At 39.4% G+C, this 23,558-nt stretch overlaps 1 protein-coding gene and 1 long non-coding RNA gene across 2 annotated transcripts in view; one reads left to right on the top strand and one right to left on the bottom strand.

The window, feature by feature from the left end:
- Positions 1–23,558, bottom strand: part of agbl1 (AGBL carboxypeptidase 1) — a 68,104-nt gene that overhangs the window by 25,640 nt on the left and 18,906 nt on the right. Inside the window, 5 exon segments of the mRNA XM_013273773.3 lie at positions 1,356–1,472; positions 4,562–4,626; positions 6,285–6,447; positions 10,807–11,015; positions 22,775–22,812. Coding sequence (XP_013129227.2) covers positions 1,356–1,472; positions 4,562–4,626; positions 6,285–6,447; positions 10,807–11,015; positions 22,775–22,812 — 592 coding nt within the window.
- The window catches only part of LOC112847532 (uncharacterized), a 37,655-nt gene continuing 23,640 nt past the window's right edge, over positions 9,544–23,558 (top strand). Inside the window, exon 1 of the long non-coding RNA XR_003221108.1 lies at positions 9,544–9,603. This is a non-coding gene — a long non-coding RNA (uncharacterized LOC112847532). The remainder of the gene's footprint in view (positions 9,604–23,558) is intronic.

The raw sequence follows: 23,558 nt of genomic DNA, 5'->3' as shown, positions 1-23,558 counted from the left end.
GTGGTTTCAGTCTCCATTTTATGTTGTGGTTTATGAGCCAGGTCATGATATGGCCCTGTGATGGACTGGTGATCTGTAGACAGTTGGCACAGGATCCCTGCATTCCTGAATTGGACAAGTGGTTAAGAAAATATCACAGTTTTTGCATCGATCTGTACCATTTTCTTACTTTCTACTTAATTACTTAGTAACTTATCAGTTTTATGGTTGTGTTTGGAGTTAATCTAGACCAGGGTTTGGCTTCATACAGAAAAATGTCGGCAGTGACAAAAAAAATACACCACACGTATTAATTTTATTAAATTAAACATGAAACCAACATCTTTTTCCTGTTTTAAAAAAAATAAACTTAGCACAAAAAGTAAGTAAGTTTGTCTTTGGTCATTTATTTCTTTGTAACAATGTTTCTTGGCAATGAATATTATAATGTTGGAAAGTCTGTTTATTTCACCTTAAATGGTGCTTGAGAAACTTGCTGAATCGTTGTTGCCAATGCCAAACAGCTTATTCTACTACTTTGTTTAATGTTGTTTATTGAATTGGATGATTGAAGTCCAAAGAAACAACGCATTTTGGGAATTTAAAAATTTATTCATTTAACGAACAGGGGCCTCAGTAGCATGTAGAAGGACCATGCACAGCCACAACAGCCTGCTGCTCCCTCATGCTGGTCACCAGCTTGGTCACTGTTATTGGATGGCATGCTATTCTTCAACCAGCATTTGTTGCAAGTCAGCCGGTGTGATAGTATTGGTCACTCTGGCACGAACAGCATGTCCAAGCTGATCCAACAAGTGTTAAGTGGGGTTGAAGTCAGGACTGTAGGCAGGGCATCCCGTCCTCTCCACTCCCAAATTCTGCAGGTAGTCTCTGACAAACCGCTCTCTGTGGGGGCGAGCATTATCATCTAAGAGTTTGCTCCCAGACTGTGGAGATATTGCCACTGGTTGCACATCTCGTATCAATATCTCTCTGCAATGAGATTGTCTCCAGGACTTGTCAGCACCTGGCACCAGAAGCTCAAAATAAGAGTCGGTAGCAGAATAGTTCGTTTGGCATCGGCAGAGAAGATCTGTCAGGTTTTTCATGGACACAACCCGCATACTCAGTTCTGCTGCTCAACCCACAAAGGAATTTTCCTTATAAATGTGGCATCATTTAAGGGGAAATAAACAGACTTTCCAAGGGTATGAGATTTATTGCCAAGAAGCATTGCTACAACAACAATCAACAAAACACACATTTCCATACCTTATTTTATATAATCCTAGGATTGCTGGGGTTAATTCATTCATACAAACAAATGCACACACACACACAAACACAAGACAGAGAGCGAGAGGAGAGGTGCATACCTGGAAATCATGTGACAGTTCAGGACAAAAGCAGCTGTACTGTGTAAGCAGCTCTTTAGGTCTGTCAGGGTCAGGAGGAAGACGAAGTTTGTTCAGGTCAGTCTCCAAGTCATCATCCTGGACACAGACGTACACAAATGCATAGTGACTCATGAATCTTCAATATATACTTACAGCAGCAGATGGCTGGCCCTCTGTGAGCCTGGTTCTGCTGGAGGTTTCTTCCTGTTCAAAGGGAGTTTTTCGTTTCCACCGTCGCCAAGTGCTTGTTCATAATGGGTTGTCTCTTTGTTGTGGTTTTCTCTGTTATTGTAAACTTAATGTTTGCTAACAACACTGTTACAAGCTTTAAAGGTGTTGGTATTTTCAATATGGAGTTTTTACATTTAAATGGGGGAGATGCATACATGAGGAGAGAGAGAATCATCCCAACTTTAGACTTGAGGCCGTACACAAGATGCTGAAGTGTTCTGGTCATAATTGTGAGTCTTGTTTACAGAATATTGATTGTTGAATTTAGCACTGATTTGGGAGGGCAGGAGGTTTATGTGGTTGGCTACTTAGGAGTTATGCAATTCTTGCAATGCAAAGGTTCAACTGGCTTATTTGAAAATTGAAACTGCCTTATAACTACTTCTCAATCTTCTGATACTATTACTACAATCATATAAAAATTAAAAACAAAATAAAGTCTAGCACTTTATGTTGCTACACATAGAGAGATTAGCAACATAGACATTGTCACACTATTAGTCATTTAAACTTTGACTTGACACTTGTATAGTCAAGTACGGCTTGTAAAGTGTGTAGTTGTTGTTCATATGATGAACAGGATGCTTTGCCAACCAGAACAATCTTATTCTGATTGGTTGAAAAGTATGTTGGTAGTTTGTTTCATGATGGTATGAGATGTTTCCATTGATCCTGGCATTTAAGTCACCTACAATCAGTGGCATAACAGACTACAAACAACACTGAAGAGTTCCCGGTTAAATAGAATCTCACTCTCTGGCCTTTGCTGAGTCCTTGACTGCTGATGATATGAAGAGTGCAGTGCTGCCAAGATTATAGAAGCAATGCAATGTTCTTGAAGAAAACAGATATATTGACATCTGATTTGAATATGTTCAGCTCTTCTTGTGGAAGGATTTATGAGCAGTTCAATATGACACGATGAGCATGTTGAATGTAGAGAGGTGTCTCGTTAGTCAAGGATCAGAACAAGTTGCTTCTGTGTTATAATGAAGTGATGAATCTCAATTTGAAATGTTAGGTCAAATCTTCATTAATGTGCACTGACAAAGTCAGCAGAGAGGTACAACAGTGAGTTCACAGCGAGTCTGGTTTGTTGCTACATTTCAGCCAGTAGTGCTGGAGATCTTATCAATATTGATGTAATTATGAACACAGAAAAATATGTTTAGATTTAGAAACAACGGTGCAATACCATCTGGAAAGTGTGTGATTGGAAAAGACTTCTTTGTTCTGCATGACAATGATCCCACAATGCAATAAAACATAACTGAAAGAAACACAATGGAACACTGTCAGTCATGGATTGGCTTTCCCAGAGCCTGGACATTACTGAAGGAGTGTGGGATCATAATCACAGAAAATGGAACAAAAGGCAGACAACATCCAGAGCTTTGGATGTCATTCACAAAGCCTGGAGAACTATTCCCGAAGAGATTACAGAAAGCTACCTAAGAGACTTCAGAAGACATAAATTATTGACTCCAAGTTTAGTTCGTGTGTACAAACTCTGTTTTTGCCTTATATAATGAATTCCCATTTATGTTTTAACATGTTTCAATAAATCGCGGCTCCTATTTCTCATTGTCGCAGCAAAAGATAAAGAAATAAATGCTGGCTCAAGACCTTTGCACAATACTGTACACAATTTGTTAACCATGGTGCTGTGCTTACAAGCAGCCTACTGCAGTAGAGCCTGCGTATTTTGTTATTTTTTTAAATTGTTTTATCACTTACTCGAAAGGAACCAGTCCTGTAAACCAGGAACTAGAGGCCCAGCCTCAATGCACAGTAACCACTGGACAATGGACACTGACTCATTATTCACCAACCTTGGAGGGGAGATTCAGGAAGGAAAGGTTTAATTTGAGATGGCAGTGTGCCCTGTGGGCAGTGACGTTTTTACAGCAGATCTCAAGTTAGTACTGAGGTATAGTACTATGAATCCTCCAAAGTTTCTCTGAAACTGCCAAAGCAGCACAATACTTGTATTGTAGGAGCAGCTCTTAACTCGCTGGGTACTGTTAAAAGCTTATGTCCTGTTGCAACATGATATGAAAAAGGAAAATAAAATGCCTACTCTTTTATTTACATGCACAAACAAAGACTGAAGCAATAGAAGAGCAAATTTTTTCAGGTAAAGATGAACTCTAAGCTTCATAAAACCTAAAATGTGACTGTGAAAAAAAAAAAACATTTATCAACCAAATGTTCAAACCAAACCGTTGTGGCCCATTTAAACTTTGAATAGCATTTTAATTGGAAAGTATGGCAGAGATTAGATCTCCAAAGCAGGCTGAGTTTTTCATTTAAACAGTTTCACATTTATTTCAAAAGTTTTTTGGGTGCACTTTTCTTTTTGTTTTTTGTGATTTTGCGAAAGTGCAAAAGAAAGAAAAAGAAAAATTGCTAACAGAAGCCATAACACACCGTTCCCAATCAAGCCGGGCATATTGATATTGCTTTTGTGCAGTACTCTCAAAACTTGGAACGAACATCAGTAATCTCAGAAGAATCCTTATGAAAAGTATAGTGTCCCTCACAACTGTACCCAGTGCTACACATATTTACTCTGAGCACTCAAAGCACTTTCTGCTACAAGCCACATTCACCCAGTCATAAAAATGCTTTTTATCTAACATTCACACTCCAATGGATGCTTCAACTCAGTATCTCACACAAGGATACGTTGATATTCAGACTAGAGGAGCTGGGGATCAAATCACCAAACTCTACAACCAGTTCATAGATGACACACTCTTCCTCCTGAACCAGCCAGATAAAGTATTTCAAGTGCATGCCTTTGTACTGTGGAAGGTAGCTGCAGTACCCAGAAGGTATGCACAGGTAGTTCATGCAAACTCTACACAGCAACGGCTGAAAACCAGGTTTCAAACCATAAACTTTCTTGCAGTGAGGACACAGTCCTAAGCACTCCACCTGCATAGACTCACATAGTCTCTGTTGTTGGCCTCATGGTTATCTTCAGCTTCAGCATCACTCTCATCACTGCTCTCATCTACAACACATATATACACAAGAGAAAACCGATAAGTTAGAGTGACTGTTGATTTCAAAGTAAAATTACAATGATAATGGCCATTTAATTTATATAGCACCTTTCATTATACTTAATCTTAAATTAGGTTTATACTTAAACTAATGCACAAGGACAAAAACTATGTTGAAATGTTTTTGTCACACGCACACAAACGCATCTACCTCATCTAGTCTATGTTGAAATCACTTTTGTTGATGAATAAAAATTAGATGAAAATGTTCTGGAGAGACAAGATCCAATCAAAACAAATCAAGTTTTGTAAAGAGGTGGAGTGAGCTTGGAAGTGATCCAGTCAGAAGTAATCTCCGTGTGCAGCAAGGTTAGATGTGCAATATTTGATCTGCCACCAATAAACAGGATGGGAGCGGGAGATGCTCCCATGACACCTGTTTTTCATGAAAATGTGACAAAATATCAACGTTTGAGAGGATGAGAAAAGCACACATATGGACACGTTTCATTTCATCTCAAGGAAAATAAGATGGTTTGTTACTTATACATTACACTCTATATTTTAGTCAACTGAATCAACTTCAGACTTAGTCTACTATGATCTTATGATATTTAGTCAACCAAAACTAGACTAAAACTAAAAGAATTTAGATGCCAAAATTATGACTGAAACTAAATTACATTTTAGTCCAAAGACTATGACATAAATTAAATCAGAATTTACTGTCAAAAATTACATTGCTGTACTGAACTGGAAGATAATGAAGTGACTTCAGTACTGGGGTAATACATTTAAATTTCCATGTATGTGAACAGAACTCTGGCTGCTGCATTCGTGCTGCTTACAGTCGTCCTGCAAATGGAGCGTTACAATAGTCTAACCAGCCTGATATGACTGCATGGGCCAAATTCTCAGAGTCATTTTTCTAACTTGAGATATTTTTGAAGTATAAAAAATTACCCTGGAAACGATACTGAGCAGAGCTGCAGTCTTACACGCCTCTCTGCAGCTTCTGTCTGCCTGTCTCCAAAACCCCATCCCCCTAAAGCCTGCATCCGCTCCCAGACAAAAAAACAAACAAACAAACAAACAAACAAAGCTGTGCATGTTTGTTTGGGCCTATCTCTGTAGTTGTAATGTATAGAGATCAGCTCAGATAAAATAATTATTGCGGGTGATTTTAACATCCATGTAGACACTACACATGACAGGCTCAACACAGCATTTCATCTATTATTGGAGTCAGTTGAAAGAGCCCACCCACCACTCATATTCTACATTTTGTTCTGAAATATGGCACTGACACTGATCATTTAACAGTATTCCCCGAAAACCCTCTTATGTCTGATTATTTCCTAATAACATTTAATTTTATTAAATGTTGACCTTGAGGTCAAGGTCACCGGGAATCAATCTTGTTCATTTTCAGTAGATACACCTATGGTATAAATATCAAAATGCTACGTTACCTCCTTCTCAAGTTATTAAATCTACAAACCTGGGTGTCCACGCTGCCCACTCACCCAGTGGGGTGACGAAAATACCCCATTAACCCTTAATGGAATAAAAATGGCCAGTCTCAGACTATATAACATTAACTAAAGATTTAATTAGTCTGTTCGGGGCTGCAGGTTTTGGAGGTCTACGAATCCTGGGACTTTACCTGGTGTCTCAATAACATCCGGGAAAGCAGGTGTACCAGGCAGCAGAAAGCTATATGCGGACTGATCTGATGTGACTGGTAGAGGAATTCTAGGAAGACACTTCCTCATCAGCTGCACGGATGGCTCCACCAAACACTCCAGATTTTTGCTTAATAAACATGTCTGCACAGAAACAAACACAAGAAAATTGAAGCAACATGAAAAACCCAGAAAAAGGTGAGCTAACAGATTAGTTTAATGTTAATTAATGAGCTATATTGTACCAACAGATATGCCAAAACCCACCGTCCCAAACTCACATTTGTCTTTCATTCATTTTGTCTTCTGTATATTACACTTTATCATTTTTATGTGACGTGCTTTTTCTTTGGATTATTTGGTTGATATTCTCCTTTACCTCTATTAAAATTAAACTACTGTAAAATTTGAGCATACTAATTTCTTTGTAAATGAGAAAGCTTACAGATTCCTCAGGGCATTAGTGAATCATTGCTGCCATTGTATAGCAAAAGAGCTTAAATAAATTTAATGGTATACAGTACAAAAAAAATACAATGTGGCAAATCAAATAATAATTCAATTCAATTCAATTCAATTTTATTTATATAGCGCCAAATCACAACAAAAGTCGCCTCAAGGCGCTTTATATTGTACAGTAGATAGCACAATAATAAATACAGAGAAAAACCCAACAATCATATGACCCCCTATGAGCAAGCACTTTGGCGACAGTGGGAAGGAAAAACTCCCTTTTAACAGGAAGAAACCTCCGGCAGAACCAGGCTCAGGGAGGGGCGGCCATCTGCTGCGACCGGTTGGGGTGAAAGAAGGAAAACAGGATGAAAGACATGCTGTGGAAGAGAGACAGAGATTAATAACAGATATGATTCGATGCAGAGAGGTCTATTAGCACATAGTGAGTGAGAAAGGTGACTGGAAGGGAAAAACTCAATGCATCATGGGAATCCCCGGCAGCCTACGTCTATTGCAGCATAACTAAGGGAGGATTCAGGGTCACCTGGTCCAGCCCTAACTATATGCTTTAGCAAAAAGGAAAGTTTTAAGCCTAATCTTGAAAGTAGAGATAGTGTCTGTCTCCCGAATCCAAACTGGAAGTTGGTTCCACAGAAGAGGGGCCTGAAAACTGAAGGCTCTGCCTCCCATTCTACTTTTAAATACTCTAGGAACAACAAGTAAGCCTGCAGTGCAAGAGCGAAGTGCTCTAATAGGGTGATATGGTACTACAAGGTCATTAAGATAAGATGGGGCCTGATTATTTAAGACCTTGTATGTGAGGAGCAGGATTTTGAAATCAATTCTGGATTTAACAGGAAGCCAATGAAGGGAAGCCAAAACAGGAGAAATATGCTCTCTCTTTCTAGTCCCTGTCAGTACTCTTGCTGCAGCATTTTGGATTAGCTGAAGGCTTCTCAGCGAGTTTTTAGGACTTCCTGATAATAGTGAATTACAGTAGTCCAGCCTGGAAGTAATAAATGCATGAACTAGTTTTTCAGCATCACTCTGAGACAGGATATTTCTAATTTTAGAGATGTTGCGCAAATGGAAGAAAGCAGTCTTACATATTTGTTTAATATGTGCATTGAAGGACATGTCCTGGTCAAAAATGACTCCAAGGTTTCTCACAGTGTTACTGGAGGCCAAGGTAATGCCATCCAGAGTAAGAATCTGCTTAGATACCATATTTCTAAGATTTTCAGGGCCGAGTACAATAACCTCAGTTTTATCTGAATTAAGAAGCAGAAAGTTAGCGGCCATCCAGGTCTTTATGTCTTTAAGACATTCCTGCAGAGAAAATAAAACAAATAGCAGTAAAATGCAACCCGGTTTTTAAAAGGACAGTATTAATGCAGCAGGAAATTGTTAATCTGGTGATTTAGCACACTGAGTGGTAAAAAAAACATTTTAATTGTAGTCAATGACTTGGTTGAATGCGCTTCCAGCCCTGCTGTTCAGATATAGCTGTAGATTAGACCTCTGAAAATTTAAACTGGATACATTTCAGCATTAAAACTTACTGTCCCACAGTCTGGTAAAGAAGAACAGGAAATTGCTGCAATTTGTCACAGACCAAAGTAAAACTGATGTGACTGGCTGAACAGGTAATCTTAGTGGATGTTCTATGTTTCCAGCAGTGTAAAACAGACTCACCGGCAGATCAGAATCATGTATAAATACTTGATTATACATTAAAATGATACATTTCCTAAATTGCCAAGTTAATATCACCTGCAGTCTCAGTGCTATTTCAGGCTTTGAGACTAAAAATTAAATATAAAATTACTGTAGGTGGCCAGGGGTACAACTCAGATGCTAAATTTTCAGAAAACATGACCTCTGACTCCTGACCTTGATGTCTAGGTCACAGAGATTCAAACTAGTCTGAGATTTTTAGTAGCTACACCTATGGTATCAATATGAAATTCAATTTAAAAAAAAAATCCATTAATTTGCTCTTGCATTCACAAACTTGGGTGTCCACATTACCCACCTGCCTGCCTACCTAGCAGGGTGTCAACAATACCCTTTTACAGCTAAGGAGTAAAAAACTTAGTCAACATACAAATTAAATATGAGATCAGCAAGTACAATGTAGGTGTCCTGTGTTAGGATCAGATATTAATCCAATAAAAGTGTTGTGTTTATTGCCAATAAAGTTGCATCTCCTGCAAGGTTATTATCGTTAACGAAAACTAACGAAATAACGAAAACTAGAAGTGAAAAAACATTTTCGTTAACGGAAATAAAAATAAAAACAAAAAAAAGGAAAACTAACTAAAACTGTAATGAGTGTTCACAAAACTAACTAAAATTAACTGAATTTATAGCAAAAATGTGTTTAGTTTTCGTTGATGTGTGCGTGTCATACAATAGTCAAGGGTGAAAAAGAAGTTTAGTTTCCAGGTTTTTTTCTTGCTGTGTCTCATTATGCCAGCAGGTGGCAGTACGTTAGTCGAGTCGTCTGTGTTGCTGCTCCGTCCACGCGCAGAATCATGTCAGGAAAAGTCTGGAGAAAGCGCCAGAGTCCAGTTTGGGATTACTTTGAATATGACTGTGTTTTGGATAAAGCAAGTGTCTTGTAGTGGAAAGAGACAAATTATGAGGGACATTTCTAAAGGGAAAAAAAATCCCACAAACCTTAAAGTGCACTTGAAAAGCTCACACAAGAAGTCTAACCTAGCTTACCTTGAGAAGGTAAGGGAGCACGCCCAACCCTCATCCCCAGAAACAGAAGCTAACCCCAGGCAAGGCAGCGTGATGCATCCCGAGACAACAGGACTGGGATATCTACATAACTGTGTGAGTCAATTGCCTTAACACCCGGTGCTGCAAGAGTTAATAGTCTCATTGGGGCCAAGATATACATTTTATAGTTGCCTGGTATCAATGGTTGTTCATCTGCCCTAATTTATTTATTTATTTAAAGAACCCATAGGTGGGAATGTGAGTTGTCTGTCTCTGCATGTTAGCCCTGCGACAGACAGGCGACCTGTCCAGGGTGCAGGGTATGGTAGCTGGAATAGCAACATACCCAAGGATAAGCAGAAGAGAATGACTGATATGATGAAACTGGGATTTTGTTACACTTAATTATTGCAAACACAACTAAAACTATAACTGAAACTAATCAAAACTAAACTGAAACTAATGATTTTCAAAAAAATAAAAACTAAACTAAACTAGCAAACAATTGGTAAAAACTAATTAAAACTAATATAAAATTGAAAATCTGAAGTCAAAACGAAATAAAAATAAAAACTAATGAAAATTGCAAAACTATTAAAACCCTGATCTCCTGATGCTAAACATCATCGATATTCACTTTGGCACCATGGACACAACCTTCAACAAAAACTTAAAAATCTTTGGAATTTAGCATGGTCAGTGCATTTAGATTAGGTTGATCAAATACAAAGTTGATCTGATAAAATCTGACACGTATTCACAACTTATTCCGTTTTCAAAAATGCTTAGGCCTTTGAAAACTGAATTATTTGCTTTTGTAAAGAATAAATCTGATGATATTAAATGGAGTCTTTGCAATTGGACCTTCACACTGTAAGGCCCCAAATAAGAATTAATACCATCTACAGTCTACCACAATGTATTGTGTCCCATATCTTTTATACTAAAATTCAATCACAAAGAGAGACATGTTTACCTGTAGGATAATATACAATATACCCAGAGACCATAACTGGAGTGATCATTAGCCTTGACCTTTAGCCAAGACTTTTGTTGGTCTTTGATACTACTCCAGTTATATGTCCCATTATCACTGTTTATGGGGATATGTTGTGTCCACATACTTATATTCCTTTAGTACCTACTCAGATCAGCCATGCACACTAGGTGTGCCTCAAATTTAATGGAAAACGAGTGGAGCCGAGTCGAGTCGATTTAAGTAGGTACTAATGGAAAAGGGACTATACTAACACACAAGCAGTTGGTTTCTACCTCATCAAGTCAGATTAACTTCACCTAGAAACAATTTGAACTCACCTGTGCAGTTTGATATAGGAGTCTGATACCTCCCGGGGATAGAAAAGCCTGCCTGCCTGCAGTGCTATCAGTGGCCTTAAGGAGGCAGCACAGGAGTGCATGACGGATTGCTATGGCAACATCTTGGGTATCTTTGCTATGCCAGTCCTCATAAAGCCACAAGAGGCCAGAGATGTATCCCTTAGATACCGCAGAACAAACATTTGCCTCTGTGAAGGAGAAACAGACAAAAAAGGCAGGAAAGGACATCAGTACATTAACGTCTTGGAAAAAATTTTCTTAATATATACTATATTACGTCAGTAATAACTGACTGGAAGCAGTGCAGATGGAGAACTAGAAATGCATCTGTGTATTCCAGATGAACTAGAAAAGTGAGAATGCCCTTTGAATAGTCTGAACTATTTCTAGTCTTATTACAATGTGTAACTTTGTTCACTTTTAGCAATCAAAACAAACCAACAAACAAGAAAATCCACTTTTCACATAGTGCTGTGTTTTTTGCAGTTCTTACATTGTTTAACAAGACCACTGCAATTCTCAGAATTAGACATGCAGCTCCACATGATTCAATATTAAGTAAAATATTTTTTCTTACAATTTTAACTATTTCAAAAAATATATATATATTCTGCTAGTGTGAATGCTTATATACTCTGTTAAATGCTGAAGCACTGAAATACTGTAATCGTTAGCCTAAATATTTTGCCTGAACAATTTGGACTGAGAGGAAAACTGTTTGGTTTTTTACTGATGTAACCTTCCTTTCACCCTGTGACAGTTGGGATAAGCTACAGCACCCCTGAAGTGAATAAGCGGATAAAATTGGGTGGAAGCATGGAAAAAAAAATTTATGTAAAATAAATCACAAAAAAACTGCAAGCCATCAGGATCTCTGGCAGTGCAGTGACTGTCTAAAAGGCCACTGCACAAGTTCAGTTAGTTACAGCGACTTACACAAATGTAAACAATGACACTTGCTGAACTGAAGTATTGGCTGATTTCAATCTCCACACTGTGGGTTCCAATCTGAACCCCGAATCTGACTACTGAACCTGCTTGAAAATCAAGAAAATCAACTTACACAAACTTTAAGCCTTTAAAAAATATTTATCTGTCAGTGTGATCACAAACCGCACAATTGTCATCTAGTAAGTGCATCATTCTCCAGTTTACAAGAAAATCCATAATATTTAAGATGCCATTCAGAATGTCAGTCTGTCCTTCTCTGGATCTTTCTGATGCACACATATCACATCTTGACAAACCAAAACCGCACACAGCAGATAAATAAGCATTGGTCCAACTGATATAAAATTAATCCATAAATTTTGTAAATCCAAAATGTGTAATAATGAGAAATGACACAGGGAAAAGGTATTGAACACATGATGAAACAAAGGTGCAAAAAGGCATGAAAATCCATCTGAAATCTATCAGTAGTGGATTACAAATGTTGCAAGAGCTTGGTTCGTGTTGCCGGCAATAAGTTGGACTCATTCCCGGTGGGTGATGGGCTCTGCCAGGGCTGCCCTTTGTCACCAATTCTGTTCATAATTTTTATGGACAGAATTTCTAGGCACAGCCAAGTGGCGGAGGGCTTTCACTTAGGTGGCCTCAGAATCTCATCTCTGCTTTTCGCAGATGATGTGGTTCTGTTGGCTTCATCGGGTGATGGCCTCCAGCTCGCACTGGAAAGGTTCGCAGCCGAGTGTGAAGCAGCGGGAATGAGGATCAGCACCTCCAAATCTGAGGGCCATGGTTCTCAGCCGGAAAAGGGTGGAGTGCCCACTCCGGGTCGGGGATGAGTTCCTGCCCCAAGTGGAGGAGTTCAAGTATCTCAGGGTCTTGTTTGCGAGTGATGGGAGAAGGGAGCCGGAGATCGACAGACGGATTGGTGCTGCGGCCACAGTGATGCGGACGCTGCACCAGTCCGTCGTGGTGAAGAGAGAGCTGAGTGTAAAAGCGAGGCTCTCAATTTACCGGTCGATCTACATCCCTACCCTCACCTATGGCCACGAGCTGTGGGTAGTGACCAAAGAACGAGATTGTGGATACAAGCGGCAGAAATGAGCTTCCTCCGAAGGGTGGCTGGCCTCTCCCTTAGAGATAGGGTGAGAAGTTCAGCCATCCAGGAGGGGCTCAGAGTAGAGCCGCTGATCCTCCACATCAAAAGGAGCCAGTTGAGGTGGTTCGGGCATCTGACAAGGATGCCTCCTGGGCGCCTCCTGGGTGAGGTGTTCCGGGCATGTCCCGCCGGGAGGAGGCCCGGGGCAGACCCAGGACATGCTGGAGAGATTATATCTCTTGGCTGGCCTGGGAACTCCTTGGTGTTTCCCCGGATAAGCTAGAGGAGGTGGCTGGGGAGAGGGAGGTCTGGGCTTCTCTGCTTAGGGTGCTGCCCCTAAGCAGAGAAGCTGCCCCGGATAAAGCGGAAAAAGTTGGATGGATGGATGGATGGATGGATGGATGGATAAATATGATAAAACCTTACCTTCTGCAAAGCTTTAAGAGGGCAACATAACATTACCATCAAGAACAAATGTGGCTCTACTCTGTTTTCCCACCAAACCCTGGCTGGCACTTGACTGTTACCTTATCAGTACGTGGAGTACTTAAAGCTACATCCACATCAAACTCTCCACCAGATTGTTTTGTCAGCAACAGTAGTCAAATTACTTTAGTCATAGAAGTAGCAGTCTTTAGCTTCTAGTGACTTATCCTGCCTGAAGTTAAATAAATTAATAAGTTTAATAAGTTGTTTTGCCAGAACATTGTCCTAAATTTTCATTCGGATTTAAAAAATTAAGGGAATAATGCTGCTGATAACTGGTTCTAAAGCAGGAGGTGCCATCAAGTATGATAACTGCCCATTAATTTTTCACATCACTGAGAAGGAATCTGGGCCCACTCTTCTTAATTCAGCCACAGTGGAGGGGTTTCAAGCATGAATTGGAAGATTTGTTGTTGTCCAAAATTATTATTATTATTATTATTATTTTTTGAGTCATTTAGAGGTGGACTAGTTGGTGTGTTTTAGATAAATGTCTTGCTTCAGGACATGAACTGATGAACTGATGGATTAGAATTCATAGTTCATCAATTACAGAAAGTCATCCAGGTCCTGAAGCAGCAAAGCAGCTCCAGACCCTCACACACAACCACAACCATGTTTCACTGTTGGTACGATATTCTTTTCATGAAATGCTGTGATAATTTAATGCCAATGAAACACAGTCAAATCTTTCAAAAAGTTCAGCTTTTATCTCATCAGTGAACAAGAAGTTGAGTAAATTGTATTGAATCTAATCTAAAAATCTTACCGTTTTCCCTCTCTGTCAACTGCAGGTTGAATTTTTTATGGATGTCACCCAAGCCATGGGTCTGGTCTCACTGTAAAACATTTCAGTGTGTATCTTTTAAATAAAAATGTGAAAAGCCATTTTTATTTACAAATTGTAAATCAATCAGCGAAATATCCACTTTTATGCTTTTTGTAATTTTAATTTTCTTCATATCAACAACCATTTGACTGTAATGGATTGAACTGACACCCCCACCTCCCCCCACACAGCAGATTATGGAGCTTCTCAATGGTTCATGAAAGTTTGCTAATAGTTTTGTCATAACTTACTTTGAAATGTAAGACATTTAACAAAACTCAATTGTACATCATCATAAATTAAAGTGGGCATTAAAAGATTACATCATTAGATTTATTTGCATCAGCAACAGATAACCAGTTTTGGATTTTCTTACAGTACTAATCTGAATTGTTAATAATTGGGTTAGGGTCAGGGTTCCTTCCTATTCTTTGTCCTTTATCTTCAGACTGATCCTCACTTTGTGAATGTGACTGAGTGGACTAGACCATATACTCTTACTCCTGTTTCAGCAGTTCCTGTATATATTGTCATCAGTCATGTCAACAAGTGTTTCACACAAATTCAGGTTCAAAAAAGAGGAAGCTTTCATTTTATGCACAAGAGTGGAAACATTGTGATGGCTAATGTTCTTGCCATAAAGGCCTTAAAAGTTGGCGAAGTGGCTGAGCAGACCAAAGAGGATAATGAACCACCATAGATATAATGTCATTCTGAAGAGTTTCTGTATCCGTTGCAAAAGGCAGCAGAAGCTCTTGCTGTTCACTAGTGAGCACTTTGTCTCATGCCATGTTAATGTGATCGTGTAGAACAGTGGTTGTCAAACTGTGGTACACGGGCTCCCTCTAGTGGTATGTGGGAAGTCTCCAATAAAATTTTCATGATTAAAATATATACCATTTTCTGCTTGAGGGATTTCTGAAAAATTAAAACATACAGCTATGTTATCACTTCGAACATAAATGGAGACAGGAAACTAAACAGCAGTGACGTTTGTAGGATTACTGAAGTTAGGCTAGCTGGTATATAACGATGTGCTGCATGGTGGCTAGCTACACAGCTATGGTTAGCATAATATAAACACTACCACAGTGAAGCTGGAGGATGAATGCTAACTTTTTTCCACTCGATAACAGTTGACGCGAGGGTTCCTGATGGTTAGGGACAAATGCAATCGCATGTCGGGATGATGTAAACATACCAAACTTCAGTCAGGAGAACAACTGAGATCATCCATCCACAATACGAGGTTAGTCATTAATATACTGCTGCATGGGCTGGGCTGTAGTTACATTATAAGGTTTTAAAAACTGAGCTTTAAAATAAACAGTGGTAATAAAAACCGACAGAGGCCGACAGTGATCACTGCCTTTTTTAGGGTCTTGTTCAGATTAAATAGAACAAAATATAAAGCATTAAAACATGTTAAAAACACAACAGCCTTGATAAACGCAGAGTAGTTTGGACCCGGAAGCGGGATTCATACGTCATCACTTGGAGACTGGATAATCTACCTGCTGTGAATGTTTTAATGCAGTACAGTTGTTATTATTATCACTTGTCACATCCTGTTTATGACAGTTAAAATAAATAACATGCATATAAGAAATAAAATTGTCTCGTGTAAACTGTATGTGGTGTTAAATAGGCCTATACTACTGTACTTTAATGTTGGTCATAAGGGTGGTACTTCAAGATCCACATATTTTATGAGGCGGTACTCATTGTGAAAAGTTTGAGAACCACTGGTTTAGAAAATATGGAAAACCCAACAACTCCCCAAAAGTGTCTCTATCGCCCCCTGGTGTCTGGCTGCAGTATAGTTCAAAAACCCCACACCCTCGACGTTAGAAGATGGAACGGGGACAAAGTAAAAGTTCTCCTGAGATAAATTTTTCCAAAAGATGGTTTCAGCAATTATTATTAGTTGTTCTCATCATGTTGATTTGGGTTTAAGGGGTCTCCATTATCATAAGTTTGATTTTAATTTGTTAAATTGATGCGAAACGTCATTTTGATTGGCAGCTGCACTTACAGAGAAACTTGCATATATCTCTGTTCGGGTACTGAAGCTAGAATAGAGACGCTAAGCTGAGTTTAAGCATTTACTTTCCAAAACCACAAGTTTCTGTTTCAAACTGATGGTGTGAGGTGTTCTGCAGTAAACTGGACTAGAAGGACCTGATGCATCATTATTGTGTAAGTTAAATGTGTGTTTGGAAGCTAATTAATGTGCTTTACTAGCTAGTTAAGCAGTGAGCTGTCGGGGAAAGTTGTTGTTGGCTAGCTAATTCGTGTACATGAATGAATTTACCCTGACTGAAGAAATCACTGATATTGAATGGTGATTAAGTCAGTGCAGTAGCTCAGACAAATGAAATGAGAAACAGAGAAAAGTCACAGAGCTGCTCATTCACTAACACTGTCATTACTTTACTTTTTTATGAGTATCATTGTGTAAGAGTAACAGGCTGTACTCTTCTTCAGTTCCTGTGCAGAGCTGATTATTAAATATGTGCAAACAGCATCATGTTTCCATCTCTCTCCACATCTGCAAGGACACTAGACAGTAACACCAATTTTTTTTCAGAAGTGTGGACTTCAACAACCCCTCATTAGTAGTGGGAGATTTAACACAGCATTAACGGAAGATGAATTACTGATGACTTAAAATGTTCTTATAGTATCCTTCACTTTCAAACTAGCTTTAATATCAATTCCAGTTTCTAGCTGATATTTCAGTTTGTTAACCCAGCTCATGTCCACAAAATAAAAGAAACAGAATTAATGGGCAAAAAAACCCAAAGCCTAATAAATATGTTCTGAGTGAACATATTTGAAATATCCAGGAAATATCCTGGTCAAAAAACAACTCAAAGATTCCTAACAGTGTTACTGGAGTCCAAGATAATGCCATCTAGAGTAAGCATCTGGTTAGATACTGTATTTCTAAAATTTGCTGAGTACAATAACCTCAATAACTACATTCCTGCAATTGGTATTTGTTATCTGGCTTCATGGATAGATAAAACTGGGTATCATCTGCATAACAATGAATATGTATGCTATGCCTTCAAATGATACTGTCTCAGTGAAGGTTGAATAATGTAAGCAGAACTGGTCCCAGCACAGGACCTTGTGGACCTTACATGAACACGCAGAAGTCTAATAGAGAGACATGATTCAAATCACTGCAGAGCAGTACCTTTGATACCTACAGCATCTCTCTAACAAAATATTGTAGTCAACAGTGTCAAGCGTGCTGTCAGATCATTTGTAAACTTTACTGCTGTTTATATACTGTAATGAATACCATGATGATCAGTATGTCCGGTTCTGGATATATGTATTTATGTAGTTCAGTGGATTTGTTTTGAATAAGCACTGACATATATAAGGTCCTCTAGTTCACAATTGCATGGCAGAGCACAGCTAAGTAAGCCATAACTTTTAAGGAAATGTCTGTAGAGCTCTAAAAATAATTTTAGCATGGCACAGATCTGGTGAAAGATGCAGAAAAATTTCTGCAGCCTTGACAGTTCCATGAGCACAGTGACCTCCATCAACCATAAATGCAAGAAGTTTGAAGCCACTAGGATTTTTCCTAGATCTGGCTACCCAACCAATCTGAGCCATCAGAGTAGAAGAGCATTAGTCAGGGAGATGACCAAAAACCGAATTGTCACTTTGACAAAGATCCAGCACTGCTCTGTGAAAAATGGTTGTCCTGCAGCACTCTGCCAATCAGGCCATGATGGTGTGGCCAGACAGAAGCCATAAGCCACATAACAGCCTGGCCAAAAGGCACATGAAGGGTTCTCAGTTCGTGAGAAACAAAATTATCTGGTCTGATGAAACAAGAATTGAAATCTTTGGCCTGAATGGCATGCATTATGTCTGGACCAGACAACAATTGTCACCTGGCCAATACCATCTCTACAGTGAAGCATGCTGGTGGCAATGTCATGCTGTGGGTATGGTTTTTTTTCACCATCCAGAACTGGGAGACTTGTCAGGGTCAAGGGAAAGATACATGCAGAAATATACAGAGACATCCTTGATGATAACCTCCTTCTGAGCCCACATAGCAAACAGGTCTGGCCCGGATCTGGTATCAAGCCGGCACTGCTGGCTGACTTCTGGCATGATAAGACGTATGTCATTCAGATATGGGCCAGGCCTGGCATAGATGGCACTGTTTATCCGATGGCATGCGATATCTGGCTCGATTGTGGTTTGGGTTATGTGTCCCAGGCTCATGGAAAACAGGTCTAGCCCAGATCTGGCATCAAGAGTGCATGGGGCGATCGTGGCTCAAGAGTTGGGCGTTCGCCTTGTAATCGGAAGGTTGCCGGTTCGAGTCCTGGCTTGGACAGTCTTGGTCGTTGTGTCCTTGGGCAAGACACTTCACCCGTTGCCTACTGGTGGTGGTCAGAGGGCCCGGTGGTGCCAGTGTTCGGCAGCCTCGCCTCTGTCAGTGTGCCCCAGGGTGGCTGTGGCTACAATGTAGCTTACCATCACCAGTGTGTGAATGTGTGTGTGAATGGGTGGATGACTGGATATGTAAAGCGCTTTGGGGTCCTTAGGGACCAGTAAGGCGCTATATAAATACAGGCCATTTACCATTCTGACTGACCGGTGTCATGGCAGGGTGTATGTCAACCAGATGTGGGCGAGGTCTGGCAGTAGAGCTGGGCGATATATCGAGTTTTTTAAAAATATCGATATATTTTTATACGAGATATAAGATGTGACAATATCCTTTATATCGATATAGTCTATGTTACGTTATAATTATAGTTGCGGAGCCGCAAGTTTGCCTCTCTTTCGTCCACTTTTGTCTCTACACAACGTTACTCGACCTCACCTCTCCTTCACTGAACACAACTCCCCCTCCTCCCCCATCGCTTCACCTGCAGGCAGCGACAAGATGGACACGGCAAATCTCCGTTAACGAGTTACTGCGCATCGCCCCGTGCGTGGGGCTGGACGGCGTCAACGTGTTAACGAGCTAACCACGCTAACAAGCTAGCCATGCTAACGCCATGCACGGCCTGAAATCCTTTCATTTTCTCAAAAGTTGACTGCGCGCCTTTTGTATGAATTCTGGTTGTGCTTGATGACCGCGAACCGATTTTATGTGATACACAGCGCTCAGCAATCTGTCAAAATAAGTTTTAGTTCGACTTTGGTAAGCTACGGAGCTGCACCGCTTGATGGATTGTCGGAGCATTACGGCTACCGAGGAGCCTCGCGGAGTGATACGTACTCTGCTTCAACGTAATATTACCGTATTGTGTGTGTATAAGGACCATAAATGGCACCTGTTCAGGGACATGGTTACGAAGCGGATTGCAAACTCCAGGCTGTCAGTCACGCAGTAGAAGTTGGGAACAGAGCAGCTGTGAAATCTGTCTTTGTTATTATGCTCAGCGTCTTTTAGTTTACATTTTGACTGCACAATTGTGAGCTCTTTGTTATGCACAAAATAACATAGTTTTCTTTTATTTATAGAGCATCATTATTTAATAAATCCTCACAATTTATTTTTGAGTAGTTTTTTTCATGTACATCTGCACTGTATGTTAATAAAAGTGCCTGTGTGACATCTGGGACACAGCTTTGACTAAGAACTCTCTTTTTGTTCTTACTTTATGGCTTTAAAAAAATATCGAGATATATATCTTATATCACCATCCAGCTAAAAAATATCGAGATATGAATTTTGGGTCATATCGCCCAGCTCTATCTGGCAGTGATGGCACTATTTATGTTCCTATTTTCCTATTTTAGTTAGAAGACCCAAATGCCATGTTGCAATACTATACTACTATACTATACTGGTATGGTAGCCAATGTTTCAAATGCAGGTTTGAAAGGTTTGTGAGTGTACACTTTTTCCAAAACCTAGTAACGGTTTACTCATCTTTGCCAGTGGGTGGCTGTAGCTCAGGCAGTAGAGCAGGTCACCTACTGATCAGAAGGTTAGTGGCTCGATCCCTGGCTCCTCCAGTCTGCATGTCAAGAGTGTGAATGTGTATGAATGTAGTTAGGAAGCACTCAGTTAAGAGAAAGTGTGTGATTGGGTGAATGTGGCATGTTGTATAGAGCACTTTGAGTAATCCAGGAGACTAGAAAAGCGCTATATAAGAATCAGTCCATTCACTGTCTGAGCAGTTTCGTCATGTTACTTTTGCACTGTTTTGCATGTTCTGGCACATGTTGTTATTACATGGTTTGATTAAGCTACACATTAGGCTGACATCTGGGGCCAGAGCTGAAACTGTGCTGGGCCAGCACAGGGCCAGCAGTGTGTCTACAACTGGCCCGTGGCTGCACAACACTTACAGATGGCCCACATACCGCAAAGAATGACGGCCCTTTGGTGGCCCAGATCAGGTTTGTCAGAGGTAATCCACACATGGGCCAGCAAAGGACCACCAGTGTGTCTGCAACTGGCCTTGTGCTGGCCCATGTGTGGGCCACCTCTGGCAAATCAGGTCTCTCTTTGCGGTATGTGGGCCATGTGTAAGCACATTGTGTGGGCCTGATCTGGGCCATACCAATTCTGCTATGTGGGTCCGTTTACTTTCCTCCTTCCTGCACAAATTAACTGATTGTAGTGCTAGTGCCTATTAGGAAAGAGGCATGTTTGATGGGTTTGGGGGGTTTGTTTGTTTGTTTCATCCATAACATGCTGCATTATAATACATTAGTGAAAATTGTATACTGATTACAGTAATGTATTACTTTGGAATGTGTTATGACTAACAACAGTTAAGAGGCTTGTTTTGGGGTTTTATTTGCTTTTTGCTGTGAGGTCAGTGGGGGAAGATTAAAATATTATTAAAAATATAATTAAAAAAATAATAACATTGCAGTCTGTGACTGTCCAGTGAGAGATAAATTAAGGATTTCCAGTGGAAGTATGATCTAGTATAGGAATGTTACCAAGGATTGCTAAGTAGATATTTATTAAACACAAGGTAAATTTGAAATCTGGCAACAATATTAGGCAGTGATACTAAATCTGAATTGTAAGTCATAATTTGTAAAGATAATCACTATACTAAAAATTTGCTGTAATTTATAAGTAATCCTGTTATTATATATGAGTAACCTTTACCTACTGTCAGGGCACTATCATTGTATCAACAACTATAAAATAATTATTAATTAACCACTGTAGTTGTAAAATTGTAGCTTCAACAGCATTCCAAGGGAGACTGGGGACACTGAGTCCATGTTCAGCATCTCCATTGCTGAAGCCGCTGCACTGAGCTGAAGCCGCAAGGTGGTTGGTGCCTGTTGTGGTGGTAACTCCCAAACCAAATGGTGGACACCAGAGGTAAGGGGAGCCACCAAACTGAAGAAGGAGTCCTAGTAGGGCTGTCTTGGTTGACACACCTCTACAATGTTGCATAGAGATCAGGGGTAGCACCCCTAGATTGGCCGACTGGGGTGGTGGTTCCCATCTTTATGAAAGGGGTCGATGAGGTCGACCCCTTGTCAAATTTTAATCTATTTTGTCGACACTTTATTGAAAACAATTTAAATAAACCATTAAACGGTTTCTTCAATTTTAAGCTGCACTTCCAGTGTTTTTTGTAATGTAATTTTGACTATAGTAGCAAACGTTTGACAGCTGAGAGACTAAATTCAGTTTTCACCTGCAGTTTTTAAAATGACACTGCGCAATGCACATATACTTTAATTACCCCTCAAAAGCCAACAACAACAAATTCAGATCATGTCAGTAACTGATCATATGTCATAACTATCCATTAGAAGATTTTGATGACAATAACTTCTGAAATGTAATAACATGAATTGCAGTTCTGTTCATCTGTATTTATGCATTTAAATGAACTGCTTAAACCCCCATTCATGGGCCTGTCTTAATCCCTCTCTGCAGACTCTGTTGTTCTTGTGCACAGTATCATGCATTAGCTTATTCCTTCTGTAGTTATAATTTAAACACTATCTTGGAATCATGTGGAAAGCTCTTCCTCTTAGGCTCTTCCACCTTGAAGCCACAGATATGAGAGCTTCGAAAGCAGCAATTTTCTCTGCCATTAATTTTTATAAGATTGTGCAAGCTCTGGGGTTTCATAGAGGTGTTGATGCCTGACTTCTAAATATATCTAACAGCTAACGTAAACACAGAATTTATCCAGAGAGGGAATCCGTAGTTCCAAACTGCCCCAATGTATAAGCCTTAAATTTTTGTCAACCAGCTTAAACTCAAGTAAGCATGCAGCTCTTGTTAATGCCTTATTGTTTTTTATTTTGTGAAAGCAGTAGTTTATATTAGCCAGATCCCCACCTGTTAAGTTCTACAGTACATAAAAAAAATGCAATATCTATTTAAATCTATTTTTATTGCACTAAATGCCGTGTATGGTATCTTTATGGTATGTCCTTGAAATTAGACACAAAAATCATAAGAAAACAAAATGACCTCACAAATCAAGCATTGCCAATGTGTCCCCGGAGAAACAGTTGTGACATGATGGTAATGAAGACGGTGATGATGAAAATGGAAACATCAGCTGAGGAATGCTCAAGGTAATAAAAAAACTTACTTGTGCACAGCAGAGCAGAAAAGGCATTAATGGCTGCCCTAGGAAAAAAAACAGAAAAATGACGTCTGACTCATTTGAATCAACACCAAATTAAAATAAAAAAACGAATTGCATTTGTAATTGTCAAAGTAAATGTATGAGTAAGTATGAAATTAATTGACTTCTGAAATTAGAAACATCCTGACTCAGTGTTACACTGAAAAATTGATTCATCTTCATTATTACTTCTAGGCTGGACTACTGTAGTTCATTTTTGTCAGGATGTCCTAAAACTCCCTGAAAAGCCTTCAGTTGATCGAAAATGCTGCAGTGAGAGTACTGACAAGGACTCGAAAGTTAGAGTATTTTTCTCCTGTATTGGCTTGTCTTAGCTACCTGCTAATTCCAGAACTGAATTTAACATCTTTCTTCTTTCATACAAGGTCTTGAATGGTCTTTTCTTAATGACTTCAGAGTACCATATTGTCCCAATACAGCACTTTGCTCTCAAACTGCTGGCTTACTGAGCCTGCCCATATGGAAAAGATATATATAAATCTTATAAAGTTTGTATCTGTCTTGTGTGAAACTTGTATGAAAAGCAAACAAGTGAAAACAGATATAAGATCCCATGAAAAATTATATAAATGAAACTTGTATGTTTTGGATACTTACTAAAACAATATATGAAAGTAATGAGAAACTTTCATGAGTAAATCATATAAGCCTTATATGATTCACTATATGAAGCAAGCTAAAGCTGATGCAAGTCTTTTATAAGTTTTTCCTATTTCTTTTCCATATG

Source organism: Oreochromis niloticus, linkage group LG7 (assembly GCF_001858045.2).
Source record: "Oreochromis niloticus isolate F11D_XX linkage group LG7, O_niloticus_UMD_NMBU, whole genome shotgun sequence".
NCBI classification, from domain to species: Eukaryota; Metazoa; Chordata; class Actinopteri; order Cichliformes; family Cichlidae; genus Oreochromis; species Oreochromis niloticus.
The sequence above is the reverse complement of the archived record's forward strand: the minus strand, read 5'-3'. Positions and strand labels throughout refer to the sequence as shown.